The 15,966-nt window shown below is 38.6% G+C and overlaps 2 protein-coding genes across 2 annotated transcripts; one reads left to right on the plus strand and one right to left on the minus strand.

Moving 5' to 3' along the window:
• The first annotated feature begins 3,007 nt into the window (after positions 1-3,007).
• znf646 (zinc finger protein 646) lies at positions 3,008-10,091 on the plus strand. The gene is made up of 3 exons (XM_079476149.1): positions 3,008-5,884; positions 6,280-7,350; positions 7,847-10,091. Exons 1-3 carry the CDS (start codon positions 3,252-3,254, stop codon positions 8,751-8,753), a joined length of 4,611 nt encoding a protein of 1,536 aa, XP_079332275.1. The 5' UTR covers positions 3,008-3,251; the 3' UTR covers positions 8,754-10,091.
• A 1,892-nt stretch (positions 10,092-11,983) lies between these two features.
• On the minus strand, positions 11,984-15,804 carry LOC306906070 (uncharacterized protein). Its single transcript, XM_079477164.1, has 5 exons — positions 15,706-15,804; positions 13,346-13,450; positions 12,979-13,116; positions 12,834-12,886; positions 11,984-12,384 (listed from the first exon to the last, which is right to left on the minus strand). Exons 1-4 carry the CDS (start codon positions 15,797-15,799, stop codon positions 12,846-12,848), a joined length of 378 nt encoding a protein of 125 aa, XP_079333290.1. The 5' UTR covers positions 15,800-15,804; the 3' UTR covers positions 11,984-12,384; positions 12,834-12,845.
• Positions 15,805-15,966: the final 162 nt, after the last annotated feature.

Genomic DNA, 15,966 nt, shown 5'->3' on the forward strand with positions numbered 1-15,966 from the left:
CAAAGCTATCAGACGCTATTGCCTTTTAGATGTATTTCTATTCAAATAATCTCAATAGTGATGTTTTGTCTACTGAATTTGTTAGGATGACTATTAAATCGCTTGATTTTATATCAATGGCGTGATTATGTTTTATGTAGTTAGCTGTTAAGATAATGTGCTTGGGTGATGTTTACTGTGTAAATAGAGCTCCATTGTGTGGCACAGTCTGTCATCTAAGTTAGCCGCTGAAGTTGATCCTTCATGCAGCCACGTCCCGACAAATTCGCTGTCGTCGGCCTTATTTTCTTTAAATATTTGGAACGGATCCCTTAAAAGTGTGCATTACGAACTAGAGAGACTAAGCACATCCCATGTGTCAAGTAGAGTTTGGTTTTATTGATGTTAAAATCACTTCAATTGCTTATGGGTGTTTGATTAAGTTTAATATCACATTCATGTAACTTGTAAAGTTATCGGGCTGTCACATAAACGTTAGTTGCTTGTTTAAAACGTCTACATGTAGTCGTGTTTTTTTATTTTTTCAGCTGGATATTGACACATGCAGCCGGGGTAAATATTAAGAGACCATTCCAAATAAAATAAATAATAATAATTTAATCAGCATTTCTAGATGTAATGTGGCCATTCCAGTACAGTGTTTTGTTGAATTTCAACAGAATCAAACCTCAGGAGTGACATAAGGTCATACAAAACCAATGTGAAAGACTGACAGCATGACAAGACACACGTAAACCATAATAAAAATCGGGTGTATCTCAAAAAATTATAATTTTGAACTTTTCCTAAATGTATGTACAAACACTGTTGTGCAAAGAAAGTGCTTTCTTTGTACTATTTGAGGTCTGAAAAAATTCAGAGCATTCTTCCTGACGATGACCTGTTTCTCCGTTTTCTTTATTTTGTAAATAAATGCAGGATGCAAATTTAGAAAATATTATTTTACCTAAATAATTATCTATGCATAGGAATTTCAGATAAACTGAAATTTTGAATGGTCTCATTTCTTCTACGGCTGTATACAATACATTTGTCTTAGGTGTGACATAGCAAAAATAAAGAAAACTAACTTTTAAGAAAATATATATAATGTAATATTAATGTTGTATTTTAATATAAAATAGCATAAAATACATCTTCGTTTTTAGTTTATTTTAAAATGTAAGTTTAGTTTAGTGAGTTTATTTGCTGTCACACCATGGGACACATTTGCAGTATATTTGTCAACTACCCAACTGCAATAGCTATTTAACTCTTATTCTCTATTTAAAGTCTTATTATTTAAAAAATACATGTGAAAAGTCATGTTTTTGTTAAGTCAACATGATATGGGTCATTGTCCATGTCAACTAAACCAGAGTTCCCTGGCTCAAATTTTTTATTTAATTTTTTACAGAAGCAAGACCAACATCTGGAGTGATGTTAAAAAAATTATGAAATGTCACAGGTGAATAGTTATTAAGTAATCAATTAATTTGTGCAGGGAGAAATGTGAATTTCCACGTGAAATTTTGAGCCATATTAGAGGGGGGTAAAAAATGAGATGAGAAATATGCCAGCATCGTAATTCTTTTTCACAGAGATCGGTGTATATATATTAGTAAATCTATTAATATTACCAATCCTTGATGCATTTTAGGCCAATTGTGAAAGGTCAAAAATGTAGAAAGGGCACTTTTTGTGCACTTTTTACAAAATGTGCATGCCTTTAACTCCAGAACTTTTAGAGATACCTTAATGTCCTTTTACATTCTTGAAAGTGACCAACTTGTCTTATTTTTTTACTAAGATCCTTCTATCATCTATTGAAACCCAGAATTATATTCATACCAGTAAGCTTATCCGATGTAAATTTTCACCACAATTGACATGCAAACTTTGATCACATTTGACGTGTTTGCAAACTTTCAACAGTTTTGTAGCATCTTCAAAATTTAACTAATTTCGAAGATTATAACAAACGGAGCAAATCCTCACATCTATGCTCAGGCCATAATTAACAACATCCCTTAATCAAAATTTCCCTATATAACTGACAGAAATATAGACTCTTATTTATAAACTATTCAGAGCAAGTTAATGTGCCTTAATCCGATAATATTTGACAGTAATCAGTTCCAAAAGGACACTGAAATGGTTTTGTTTAGTGCAGTTGTTTTAATAGAAAGAAAAAAGATACGTTTCTACTTTCAACATTATTTGTTCTTCAGACATTCCTCTTTAAAAGACATAAAGTGACAGATTATTTTAAAACGACCCACATTTAGTTTTTGATGACTGAAAATGTCTCCATTTTAACAGTTTCTCATGAAGCCACATTTACATCCTCATTTCTTTACGAAAAAATGGTTTTCCCAAAAGACAAGTTGGTCATTTACAAGAATATAAAAAGACATTAGGGTATATCTAGCAGTTCTGGATTTAAAGGCCTGCACATTTTGTAAAAAGAACACAAAAGGGGTCTTTTCTGCATTTTTGAGCTTTCTCCAGTGGTATAAAATGCATCAAGGATTGCTAAAATTAATAGATTTGCTAATATATATATACAGATCTCTGTGTAAAAATAAAATAATGATGCTGGCATATTTCTCATCATATCTAATATGGCTCAAAATGTCACGTGAAAATTGACATGTTTACGTCCCTCCACAAATTAATTGATTACTTAATAATTATTCATCTGTGGCAATTCACAATTTTTTTAACATGACTCCAGATGTTGGACTTTCTTCTGTAAAATATTTAAAAACAAATTAGAAATATTCAAAATTTAGTTGATTTGAGACAGAATGACACATATATTATTCTTTGGTTATGTTACAATAGTGTTCTCAAAGTTTGGATTTATTGTTTAAAATATAAATTTTTTATGTACTGATTTGGTTATATAAACTATGAGCGGGTGTTCTTAATTAATCACTTTTATGATGAATGATTATTTACTTTCTCTTATGTAACCATCCCTTGAAGACTTTCTGGTGAATAATGTATGGATTTTCTGTTACAGATTCCCATCCAGTGCCTGCGCTCTCATCATCATCCAAATTCAATGCACACTTCCAATGGAATGGAACAGAATGTATTCTCAGCTAAGTTTTTAAATGTTGCCTTCAGGTTCAGACCCCACCGAACAGGCCGATTTTATAACGGTGAGGGCGAGGATCTCACCTTTTTTAAAAGGCGTGTCCCTCACAATCATTCAAACTGGCTTTTGTTGATATTTCTCATTATTAGACTATACCATTACGGTTATGCAAGAGCCTGGTAGGACCAAAGGTGTTTCGCATGGTGCAAGCATGGCCGGTCTTTTGGAGCATACTGACACTTATGATCATTCTGAAGAGGAACGCAAGTTCAGATGTGAGGAATGTGGGCGGGGCTACAGGCACGCAGGTAGTTTGGCCAACCACAGAAAAACCCACGAGATCGGTTCTTTTCAGTGCCATATATGCTCCAGGAAACTTTCTAATGCTTTAGCTCTGAAGAGTCATCTGCGTATCCACACATCTAGAAAGAAATACTCATGCACGATATGCGGAAAGGCCTTTCGTCTGGCAACTCAGTTGGCCACCCATCAGAAGGTCCATCGCAATAAAGAGTCTCAAGAGAGAAGCAGAACAGAGGATTATCCAGAATGTGCTTATAAAGTTGAAGATTTGCCACATCTAGATGAGGTGGATTTTGATATTATACCAGATCTGCAACCAGACATGAAGCTGAACATTGCTCCTATAAGCAGCCTTAGTAACGGTACGTTATCGGAACATGTTCCAAACTCGACACCAGGAAGTGACACTGCCGCTGACGATGATACTGGAGAAAGGCCATTTAAATGTGACATGTGCGCCAAGACATACAGACACCACGGAAGCCTGATAAATCATAAAAAAACTCATCAAATGGGACTTTTTGAATGTCCAGTCTGTTTTAAACAATTTAACAATCTTGCTGCCCTTAATAGCCACCAGCGAATCCACAGCAAAACCAGAGGTCGTCCAAATGCTCAGACTTCTAATGCTGCCCTCCCAGACTGCAAGTCAGAGCTGGCCTCCCACGCCATGCCACAAAATGGCGATGCCAATGTCAATTTTTGTCACCTTTGTCAGGTTGTATTCCCTAATGATGATGAGTTCCAAAATCATATTTTGTTGCATAACTCCTCTGTGTCATTCGAGTTACCAACGAGCCTGTCAGAGGAGCATAGTTTCACTTACAGTGATAGTGTTACTCAATCCCCAGAGTCTAACCCCTATCCCCCCTCCACTGATACTCCACCATTGCCTGTGTTACTCGACAAAGCCGTTGATTTTGACCAGTCAGAGGGCCCAATTGAAAATGGTAATGCATATTTACCCGACTCTTTGGATGATAATTCGTTGACACTTCATGCTCAAGAACAGGCAATGGCCCTATCAGAGAACCTCAACCTCAGTCAGTTGGCACAAGGTACTGATAACATCAAAGTAGAAGATGCTGACAGTTCTGATCGCCGTTTCAAGTGCCACATCTGTGGCAAAAGCTACAGGCATGCCGGTAGTCTCATAAATCACAAACGCTCGCATCAAACCGGCATCTTTCAGTGTTCCATTTGCCGCAAGAATTACCCTCATCTGGCGGCTCTTCGAAGCCACCTTCGGATACATAAAGGAAAGCCTGCTTCTTTGCCTGTTAGTACTGAGGGTGACTGGCTTTCTTCAGAGCCCCTGACCCATGAAAACCAGCAAGGCTGCTTTTCATCACATGAGAGAGATATAAGCGGGTTGTTAGGCTTTCCTCAGGATCTGGTTGACTCGACCGATGGGGAGCACGAATTGAGTGCTACTGAATTTTGTGAGCAGTTTGACAATTCCTTTCCAGATGACGGACCAAGGCACCTACCTCAGGATGAACCTCTAATGGAGAGGCACATGTGTGCCGATTGTGGAAAGACATTTACAGATATCGCAGGAATCAAGTCACATATGTGTCCCCTTCTGAATCATCAGTATCCAACGAACGTCTCATCCAGTCACATGGAGTGTAACAATACAAAGAATGAAGATTTTTTAGGAGAGTCAGAGGAGCATCTTGGTTTTGAAGAACAAAACGGCAGTGTAGATGATGCGTACTATGAAGAGCAGACGTCTTTTCACAACATGCACGTTGACACGTGTGACAATGAAAATGAGTCTCAGTGCGAAGAAGATGACTGTGAGGAGGAGGATGAGGATGACGGAGAGATGTATGAGTGCTCAGTGTGTGGGAATCACTACACTAGCATGCGTGCTTTACGAAGCCACCTGCGAGGTCACACTCAGAGTCACGCCACACCTTCAGCATCTGGCCTTTCATCTTTGTCCTCCCTTGAGGTAAAGCGAGACGATTCCATTGACAATCCGCAGGGTGAGGGAAGTCTGATCATCTGCAGCACTTGTGGAGAGAGCTTTGCCACGAAACAAGACCTACAAGCCCACCAGCTCTTGCATGGCAATACAGAAGATGATGCAACCGAACAAAATGTAATCGACGACCAGCCTGAGCTCAAGCCTAAAGTGGAAGTAGAAAGTATTATTTGTGGCACGTGTGGTATAAGCTGCAGTGACGTTTATCACCTTAATAACTGTACAGGAGAAAGAGAAGAACAGGAGGAGGAGGAGGAAAGATTTGAGATGAAGCCACTTCTTAGAAGTACATTTCAACGCGAACTTTTACAGGAGAGCCTACGTGACGGACAAAGACAGTACAAGTGTGATCAATGTGGTCGTTCATACAGGCATGCAGGATCCCTGCTCAATCATAAAAAGTCTCACAAAACAGGGGTGTTTCGCTGCTTTGTCTGCCAAAAGCGGTTTTATAATTTACTGGCCCTCAAGAACCACCAGAGGACACACTTTGACGTTAAAAAGCAAGTATTAAAATCTATCATAACATGACTTAAAGGGATAGTTCACCCAAAAATGAAAATTCTTTCATCATTTATTCACACTCATGTCACTCTAAACCTGTATGACTTTCTTCCAGAAATAAAAATATTTTTTGAAGAACATTGGTAACCAAACAACATTGGCCCTCATTGGCTTTCATTGTACAGACACAAAACCATGAGATATATTTCTCAAAATATGTTATTTTGTGTTCCACATAAGAAAAAGTCACATACAGGTTTTGTATGACATTAGGGTCAATAAATGACACACATTTATGTTTTGGTGCATTGTCCCTATAAGAACAAACAATACAAAATTTTATTGTCCTCTAGCCTCTACTTGTTTATGTAATCGTTGTTCTTTTCTCTTTCAGGCATAGATGCACAGAATGTGGGAAGGCATTTAAAATCCATAAACAACTGTTGAACCACCAGAGGGTCCATCAGGAAAACAAGGCTAAGATTGAGGAGCTCAACAAACAGATTCAGACGCTCATGCAGATGAGTGGGAACGCTGCAGGGAGCGGAATGCAGGGGCCTAATTCCATCCGAAAGAGAATCGGCAGACGCCGTAAGCAACGTCTAAGCAACCAAGAAAAGGAAGGCCATATGAGAGATCCCGGCGACCCACGGCCTTTCGTCTGCGATCAGTGTGGAAGAAGCTATCGCCATGCAGGAAGCTTGGTCAACCACAAGAACTCGCATAAGACCGGTGAATATTACTGTGCTCTGTGCAACAACACATACTCCAACCAGTTAGCAATGAAGAACCATTTACGAATTCACTTTTCGGTCAAAAGACACCGATGCCAGGACTGTGGGAAGGCATTCAGGGGAAAAAAACAGTTACTTAACCACACCTGTTCGACCAATAAAAAAAACAGAGCAGCGAGAGGAAAAGTCAAGGGTCATAAACAAGAAAAGGACTTAAAATGCAAGCGCTGCCATTTGATGTTTCCTGACGCTGAGCTACTTTTAGGACATGGCTGTACTGACCAGCATAGCACTGATTCGGCCCCCCGAGGAAGTGCAGAAGCTGACAGTGAAAGCACGGCTTTACAAAAAGAAGAACGACCCTTCAAGTGCAACATTTGCGGTCGCAGTTACCGTCACGCAGGTAGCTTGTTAAACCATAAGAACACTCACAAAACAGGCCATTTCTCTTGCTCATTTTGTGCCAAACCCTTCTCCAACCCCATGGCTTTAAGAAACCACACTCGCATTCACACGCAGAAGAAAAAGTATGTGTGTCCTACATGCGGCAAAGCTTTCCGGCTCTCTAGCATCCTCTACAACCATCAGAAAATCCATGCTCGGGGAATCTCTCATTATAGCTGTCAAACATGTGGCAAAAGCTTTCAGGGAAGGTCTGGACTTAAGAGGCATCGCTGTTACAAAAAGGGCAATTCAAACTTGACTGTCAGTGACAGTGACAAATGCTATACGTGAGTCTTTTCCTTTCCCTCTATTGTGCTGTGTGTTTTTTGGAGGATGTATTAACAGAAATGCAATATAATGTACATGTCTGAAGGCATAGTTATGTATAAAGACCTTACATAATGAAGCATGATGTTCATATTCTTATCTACTTACACTGCAGGTCCCCTTACATGAAATTCGCCATGTTTCTACAGTAGCCCTAAATGAATAAACTGCTCTTCAGAGCGTATTTCATACATGCATTGAGTGCTTCGGCAGGGAGGTGGAGTGAGCCGTTGATTGCAATTCACAACCTCACCACTACATGCCGCTAAATTTTATACACTGGACATTTAAACATTCTCACTCTTTTTTTTGTTTCAACATTTAACCTTTTTAGTTTTTGGTATTTATTAACTTTTCAGGTTGAAACATAAATGTGCATATGTAACAAAGCTTACTTTCAGTATTTATATTTTTAGGTTTTCTCTTTAAAAACACATTTATCTCGTTTCTGTGCAGATGTGATCAGTGTGGACGCTCCTACAGACATGCCGGTTCCCTACTCAATCACAAGAAGACCCATAACGCCGACCTCCTGCACTGCACTCTTTGCCTCAAAACCTTTACCGACCCGCTGGATTTGGAGAGCCATTCTCAAATGGCTCGCCACTGCTGCCCAGATTGCGGGAAAACGTTTTGCGAGTTCGCACATCTGCAGAGTCACATGGAGGTGCATAGTAAAAGTCTCCCGTACTACTGCAACTTGTGTCAGCAGAATTTCCCAAACCAAGCCAGTTATCAGCAGCACCAAGAGGTCCATGTCAACATCAACTTGCAAGGGCAGTCACATGATCAGCAGGATATGCAGATGCAACAAGATTTGGGCTGGGAGTCCGCGTTGGATCAACAGATGGGAATTCCAAGCCTTCCAAAGATCGATTCGGCCTTTAGCCGAGTGCATGGATTTCCTGAAACCCACGAGCAGCAAGAAAGCACCGAGGAAGACAGCAGGGAGGAGAAGAGTCACGTCTGCGAACATTGCGGGCGCACGTACCGCCACGCCGGCTCGCTGCTCAACCACAAGAACAGCCACAAGACCGGATCTTTCTTCTGCTCGGTCTGCCAAAAGGAGTTCACTAATCTGATGGCGCTGAAGAATCACCGGCGTATTCACACAGAGCCCAAACGCTATCAGTGCCTGGAGTGTGGCAAGGCCTTCCGGGTCTCCACCCAGCTTATCTGCCACAGGCGCATCCACACCAAAGAGAAGCCGTTCTCATGCCTCCTCTGCGACAAGCGTTTCTCTAGCAAGTCCAACCTCCGGCATCATCAAAAGATGCATCAGAACACCCAACAGACTTATGAGTCCTCTTTTAATATGGATGATAATGCATTCATGGGACTGGGTGTGGACCCTTTCCTCTGAGGCCAGACGCTCCGATCTAGTTGCTCCAAGGGAAGATTTCAAAACAATATTGTCTTGCAAGACTTCCTCCACCCAAGGCCCAATGCCAATAATGGTCAGGTTTTCTGCTGTACTTGTCAAGATAGTGTCACATGCAGATGCTCATCTTGGTAAGACTGCCTCCTTTACTGTTGTCTTTTCAAAGGACACTTCAGGCTGGCATTAAGAGATACTACCTCTGGTAGGGACAGTAATACTGTAAAAATATTGGAATAAGTGACAGTGCCTGTCTGATTTTACTTTCTTTCGTTTGTTTTGTGTCCCCACACAGTGCACAAAACCACAGCAATTGTATGGTACTATGACAGGCCTCAGACTAAGGGATTGGATGAGTTTTTCTATACAGGTTCTTACCCAGCGATGCCTTTAAGATTAGAGTCCGACCGATTATTTGGTTGATAGAAATAAATGCATAATTTGGGATGGGAGAAAAGCAAGCATTGCCTTTTAAGTTGTCAGGGTCAAAAAGATTATAATGTTTTACAGGATTGAAATGCATCTCTGCTTTCCTTAAGTATGTATTAAGAGCTTCCATATATTGGTATATCACTTCATCTTTGTCTCATTAAGACCAATGCACATTTGATATTTTCTGGATGTTTCTGCGGTTTCTTCATGGACGACACTGTTAAGGCTGTTAAACAGCAAATGAACAGCCCTTCCCTGAGGCCTGTGGTGTAGTAAATATCAAAGATATTTATTTATTTAAAAATAACTATTTATACATTACATTAATATTTGAAAGTTAGACAATTATCTTGTCTTTAATGTAGTAGATGTTATGCATGGTATTAAGTGTGGTAGAAACTAGATTGGTTGACTACTTGGGTGTTCAAAATAATGTTGTAAACGCTTAAGAAATACCTCTTAAAACGCATTCACATAAGTTTGTTTGAAGAACAACAGATTTAGTTCTGTTTTGTAGCGCATACTGTTTTAATAAATGTTTTATCAGTGGGGGTACATGCTTTGCTTAAAATTTTCAGAGCACAAAAAGTAACAGACTCAAAAATCCATGATCGGTCGGGCTCTATAGGGCAGGAATTCATAGACTGAACACTTTTCAACTGTTGTTTTTTTTTAAGATGCTCAGGTCTCACAACCTTGGACGCAATGTAAGATGCAGCACATTTACCTTAACGCTCATCGTGTCAAGACCACTGTCTGTTTTTAAAAGCCAGAATGAATTTAAATGTGCCATTTGATAACATTTCCCTGTTCAAAGGATTTGTAAGATAGTTTAATTTAAGCATATAGATCAGTACTGATTGTTTAAGAATAGAATGTTGCAAACCTTCATCTATTAATGGCTTCATCACGTTGAATAGAGAACTGACACCTAAATCTACTGTGTTCAGTTGCATTTATCTTAAACAAATACAAGATATTTATTTTTGTTCACATGATGGATGTTTCTCTTTCTCGAGTAGGGACCTTGATAAGCAGATGCTGTTAATTTGTAGGTGTTAATAACCTCACTTTCTTGAATCTAATAAACACAATGTAACAAGGTTTATTTGACTGCGTGTGCTTGCTCTCTTATCTATTTTAACACATGTTTAATTTACATGTTACAGAATCGCAGTGCATTACAAGATTTCTTTAGAACATGCAAATTAGTCTTCAAAATGTGTAGAGCGAACTGTGTGTGCAGATCTTCATGTGGCTTTACAAGATTCATTAATATGAATACAGTACAATAGTTGTTTCTTTATTGCATAGTTTGCTCTGCAGTCTGTGGAATAGGCATGAGTTAAAATTACTTATGCACAAATTAACAACTTAAAGACTGGCAGCGATGTGCAAGCTTCACAGATTCATGTTTATCCAAATTCAAACTTTTCTTGATTCTTAGATATCTGACAAACATGGCTGTGATTCTCAATATATGAGGTACATAGGGTATTGTGTTTTAGAATAATGCATTATCCTGCATGCCAAACCTATTCTTTGTGAATTACATGTCCATGTCATATACATACCGCATAAAAATGAAGCCTCGCATTATCTTATGACAAAGCATACAACATTCTCATACTTTTAATACAGTTAATTGAAATAAAAATGGAGCACATATACCACAATTCATAAATACAATTTTATTTAAATTACATTAAATATAGGCTTCGTTTTAAGTAAAACACACATTTATGACATGGACATGTTTTGACAGGTTTATGAGTTTCAACCCTTAAGTCACTTTTAGTCCTAACTATCTTCTCTATTTAAAAATATACATTTTCTAATGCCCATTGCTAAACTTGGTGATTGTATCCCATCCTAATTAAGCTAAACTAGTTAGAAGATATTAAAATGTATGCAGATACATGTTCATATATTGCTCTGAAACATTGGTTCTCAAATTTTTCGTTGAAAGGCCCCGTTTGTGTAGAATGCATAGCTTTGAGGCCCCGCAAATAAAGACGTATAATCTTAACCTCTGGATACATCTTGGGGGCCACGGTCCCCAGTTTGAAAACCATTGCTCCAAACTATCTCCCCAGCACAGAGAGAACTTAAATATCAGGATGGTGCTTCTTTTAAAAGTCCTTAAAACACCACTGGTTTCTGCTTGTCCTCAGAGTTTCCACCTCTTCTGGGTCTTCCTCAAGGCCATAGACGGGCTTCTGAGCCAGTCAGTGTCAGAACATTGTTGTAAAAATGGCTACATCTATACAGTCCGTAGTACACTATAAAATATATAATTACACTGTACAAATCATGAATACAAATACATTCAAATGGCTAGTATATGCCATACTATATCTGTTGTGGAGGCATAATTGTGAAAAGGGAGAATTTTGACAGTATTTCTTCAATATGTAATGGAGTTCTTTTGTGTTTTAAGATCACAAATCTAATGCTGCCATCACGTGAGCCTGGGAAGCTCGTGCCATCAAGTGGGCGTTAGATGTGACGGCAAGCGTCCCAGTGGACTTCATGGATTCATTCATTTTACTACACCCATTTTAAACATTTATAAAGTGCGCAGTCATGTATCCCTTTACAAAAGACATGAATTTATCCAAACTCATGCATGCCCACAAGCTTTCCGTCGTTCTGGATATAGACGCGCCTCTGACAACGTCACAACTCGTGGATTATTAATCCCGAGTTTCCCACTGGTCAACGTGACTACGATATTTCCCACACCACTTGAAGGCAGCATAACCAAGGGCTGTAGCCGAGATGATTCACTTATACTTTAAATGGCCTTATATATATATATATATATATATATATATATCACCGGCTAAAGCGATTTTAGGGTTCCAACGAAGGAATGTAAAAACATGCTTTGAACATGTTCTAAAAAACGAGGTGCCTCAGCACCCAAGCCATCCAAACACACTCTGCACACAGTGAATAACAAGGTCTCAGTGCAGAGTTTTTGCTGATGGAAATGCATGGCGGCATAACCATTCAGAATGCATTACACAGCCTTCCAATGTAATAGGCTAATCAGAAAATCAAATGCTACTCATAGAACACTGTGGTTGAGGTATCAGCCAATGATTCATTAACTTGGAGGATTCATTCACTGGAGTAACAGTCCATTTTCATATCCTGTCAGCTTGGGTTTTCAGCAAAGCTGGAAGCATAAAAAAAATGTCTTTCAACATTACAATTGTCAAAGAAATGTGGCTGATTTATTTCCTTCAGGGAAAAGTTCACCCCAAGACGAAAACGTTGTCATTTATTCGCCCTTATGTTGTTAAATCCCCAAAAGGCTTTCGTTGAGCATTGGAACCAAAACAGATTTATTTTACAATGCGAGTGAATGGAGACTGCTTCTTCACAAGCTTAAATAAGACACAAAAGTGGCGCCATGCGACATACTGTATATTTAAAGTGTCCTAAAGGCAGACAAATGGGTTTGGTTAAAAGCATTATCAATTATTTTCCGACATTTCTTTAATTGTGTTCAGTTCTAAAAAACAAAACAAAGAAAGCCATCTACGGTTTGAATGAGATGAGGGTGGATAAATAATGACAAAGTTGTTAAGGTAAGCTCAAGAAAATGTGTTAACAATTGCCTACCTTTTAAAGAACCTATGCTGGATAAAGTGGTCCTGTAGTCTCCTCTATCGGCTCTACATCGTAGACATTAAATGATGTGGTTAATTTAAAACAACACAAATATTCAGAAACATGGTTTGTAAAAAACTCTGCTGTGACATCTCACCACGTAAGGTCCTCCTGGACCTACTCTGATGTACCAGCAATCCTATGAGCAAGGCTCCAAAAACAATCACAGCTGCCAGCACAGACAGACTAGTAATTGCCGCCACCCTCCAGGAATCCGAAGGCTCTGTGGGTGTGCCTAAAAACACAGGACAATGTTACTGGATGACCTCCAGCTTTTTGCTCAAGATCTTACAGGAGGAATCCAACCACTCCTTCTCTGTAGGCTCCTCCGACCTGTTTACATCTAATGCAATACATTCTCATGATCGTAATTTTTTTGCTGTATACTATACTAATGACATAAAATGTATAAATTACACATTCCAAATGTGTTTGCAAGATTTCATATGAATAAATGTACTCACATGTGTCACAATTTGGCGTTTTCGGGTACTGCTTGCATGAAGAACAATCTACACATTGTTCAGAATCTCTGTTCCAAAATTCTGATTTCGCACAGCGGGAAGAACCTGACGAAAATGAACAAAGAGAGCACACAACAAGGTGTCAAATAACTCTACCGCATTACAGGCGAAAGCAACAAGAACGATCTTTGTGCATACATTTCCTGATACCTCGGAGATGGGTATGTTTTTCATCTGAACAAGAAAATTCAAGAGCCTTATGCGTTTGTGCCTCTATTTCATTTGAAATGAGATGGGAAATTCCGTTTAAGTGATGTGGTGGTGCGCTCTTGGGGAAATGGTATTACTCATGCTCTGAGTGCGTAAGCAAGGCTAAGCTGACAGCCAGACTATGATGCAGCCCCAGAGTGCATGCAAAGTGTCCCACTGTGAGCGCTGAGGACATGGAAAAGTGACTCTGAGAAAATAATCGTTTGGTAAAAGTTTATCCAGCTGTGAGAGCTGCAGGACTGAAAGTTTTTTTTTCACATATGTGTGCAATTAGTGCAAGTAAGAAATGGTAACACAGGTATAACAGACGTGTTTCACAAAGCCTGTAGTTGTGGTCTACAGATGATAAACATCTGCTGGCTATTATCACCCGCAACAGAATGTGACGGGACTTCGAGAACACAGGCTGGTTCTAATGAAGTCATGCTAGTTCATAAACAACTTCCTCTAGTTAACCAATGTCGTGGGATCTTACAGTAAATGCATTACTGTAAGCCATAACTTAAATATTTCAAAACTTAAATATTTGCTTATGTAGCCTGCAGTTTTATATTGAACCAAGAAGGTTGCAAAAGGTTTTAAAATCACACTGTAATATAAATGAGGAGGTAACATAATATACTTATATACTGTAGATGGTAGACTTGTATTTTTCTAACATGAATTTCCAAACAAGGGTTACCCTGGAAACGATGATGTAACTAAAATCACAGACCTGCTCTGTTACCACTTCTCGCTGCAACATTAGGAAAAAGGCTTTGTGGGCTTTGTAGTGCATAATAAAACAAGCTTAATAATTAGAATTCAGCCTAAAATGAATATAAAGTATAAATGAAGAGTTTGGTTCCAAAATGAGATACTTATACGTTTTCAAAATTCATGTTTTTTTACTGTGCATTTCAATTAATATCAACCAAACTGCAACATAGTTGGTTGGTTTTGATTTGAGCCATAATAACTAAAAGAATTCAGCTAACTAACACAATTAAACACAACAAAAACATGATAACATAATCAAAAACATGATTTTTGAAAATCCTTAAAAAAATGTTTATCTCATGTTGGAACCAAACTCTTCAAATATTAACCCCTTCATGTTCATGGTCAAAACATACTTGGGTTTTGCATGATCAGATCCACAAGTCTTATACATCTTGTATGTTTTTGTCTTTATTAAATATTATTTGAAGTCCCTTAATATTACAAAACATTAGATAATAGTTTTAAATGGCCCCTTATGAATACAGTTTGAAGATCCTCAAGTCTTATACATCTTGTATATTTTGTCTTTATTAAATGTAATTTAAAGTCACTTAATATTACAAAACATTAGATAATAGTTTTAAATGGCCCCTTATGAACACAGTGTGAAGATCAGATCCACAAGTCTTATACATCTTGTATGTTTTTGCCTTTATTCAATCTAATTTAAAGTCACTTAATATTACTAAAACATTAGATAATAATTTAAAATTGCCCCTTACGAATACAGTTTTATTGGTAAATATAGTAAACAAAATGTAAAGTATTAAATATCATGGTTAAGTTATGGCTCCTATAATGAGTAAATTGGTGGTCACTGTGATTTTGCTAGAAATACCATAGTTTAACTATGGATAACCTACTGTAGTAAAACCATAGATCATTTTCATAAGAGGCAATGCACTGTTCACTTGTTTTTATGATTCAAATGCAAACGTTGCTAAAGCAAGCCACTAAAAGCCAAACCGATGGCTCATCGTGGAAACCTGAGCCCTCTAGTGCTGCAGTGTTCTCAGTGGGGTACAATACAGCCCATGGAGCAGGCGGGAGTGAAATAAGAGCATTGGAATGCGGAACCGGTGGGAACTGTAACGGGCAAAGGAAGTTATTACGAATGAGACAGTGCATCGGCATTAACTCCACTGTTTCCACGTCTCTCCATTGTCACAGTTAGAGGACAAGCGAAAAAGTACAGACTTAATTAAAATCCTGAAGCTTTTGTTAAACTGTACTAACAGAAAAACTCCAATACCTCACACCGCGAGCACTTCTATATTACAGATTCAGTCACACACATATATGTATTAAGTGAATCTGGATATTCTTACTTGTATCCGCGTTTATTCCAGTCAAAACCGTAGTGGCCACTAACGTAATCCAGCAGAGGGCACGCGTCATATCGGGATTCGTTGAGCTATACATGTATTGAAATTCCACAACGATTTCAAAAGATTAAAAGCCACAACTGGGTTTCTAGCATAGCAAAAGCAGTGCATGTGAATGGCCCACCCCTAACTTTCAGCCTTGTTTTAATAGCGCCCACACCCACGCGCTGGGTTTAACTCATCTATGAGTCATTTCCTATGTAC

The sequence above is a fragment of the Barbatula barbatula genome (genome assembly GCF_947034865.1).
Source record: "Barbatula barbatula genome assembly, chromosome: 16".
NCBI classification, from domain to species: domain Eukaryota; kingdom Metazoa; phylum Chordata; class Actinopteri; order Cypriniformes; family Nemacheilidae; genus Barbatula; species Barbatula barbatula.

What these genes read in the sequence shown, in the direction of transcription:
- LOC306906070 (XM_079477164.1), bottom strand. Translation starts at nt 15,799, where the DNA reads ATGTATAGCTCAACGAATCCCGATATGACGCGTGCCCTCTGCTGGATT. An exon ending in AACGCCAAATTGTGACACAT is followed by an intron (nt 13,117 to 13,345) that starts GTGAGTACATTT and finishes CTGTGTTTTTAG; the next exon opens with GCACACCCACAGAGCCTTCG. An exon ending in GTCCAGGAGGACCTTACGTG is followed by an intron (nt 12,887 to 12,978) that starts GTGAGATGTCAC and finishes TCTACGATGTAG; the next exon opens with AGCCGATAGAGGAGACTACA.
- znf646 (XM_079476149.1), top strand. Translation starts at nt 3,252, where the DNA reads ATGCAAGAGCCTGGTAGGACCAAAGGTGTTTCGCATGGTGCAAGCATG. An exon ending in ACACACTTTGACGTTAAAAA is followed by an intron (nt 5,885 to 6,279) that starts GCAAGTATTAAA and finishes TTTCTCTTTCAG; the next exon opens with GCATAGATGCACAGAATGTG. An exon ending in GACAGTGACAAATGCTATAC is followed by an intron (nt 7,351 to 7,846) that starts GTGAGTCTTTTC and finishes GTTTCTGTGCAG; the next exon opens with ATGTGATCAGTGTGGACGCT.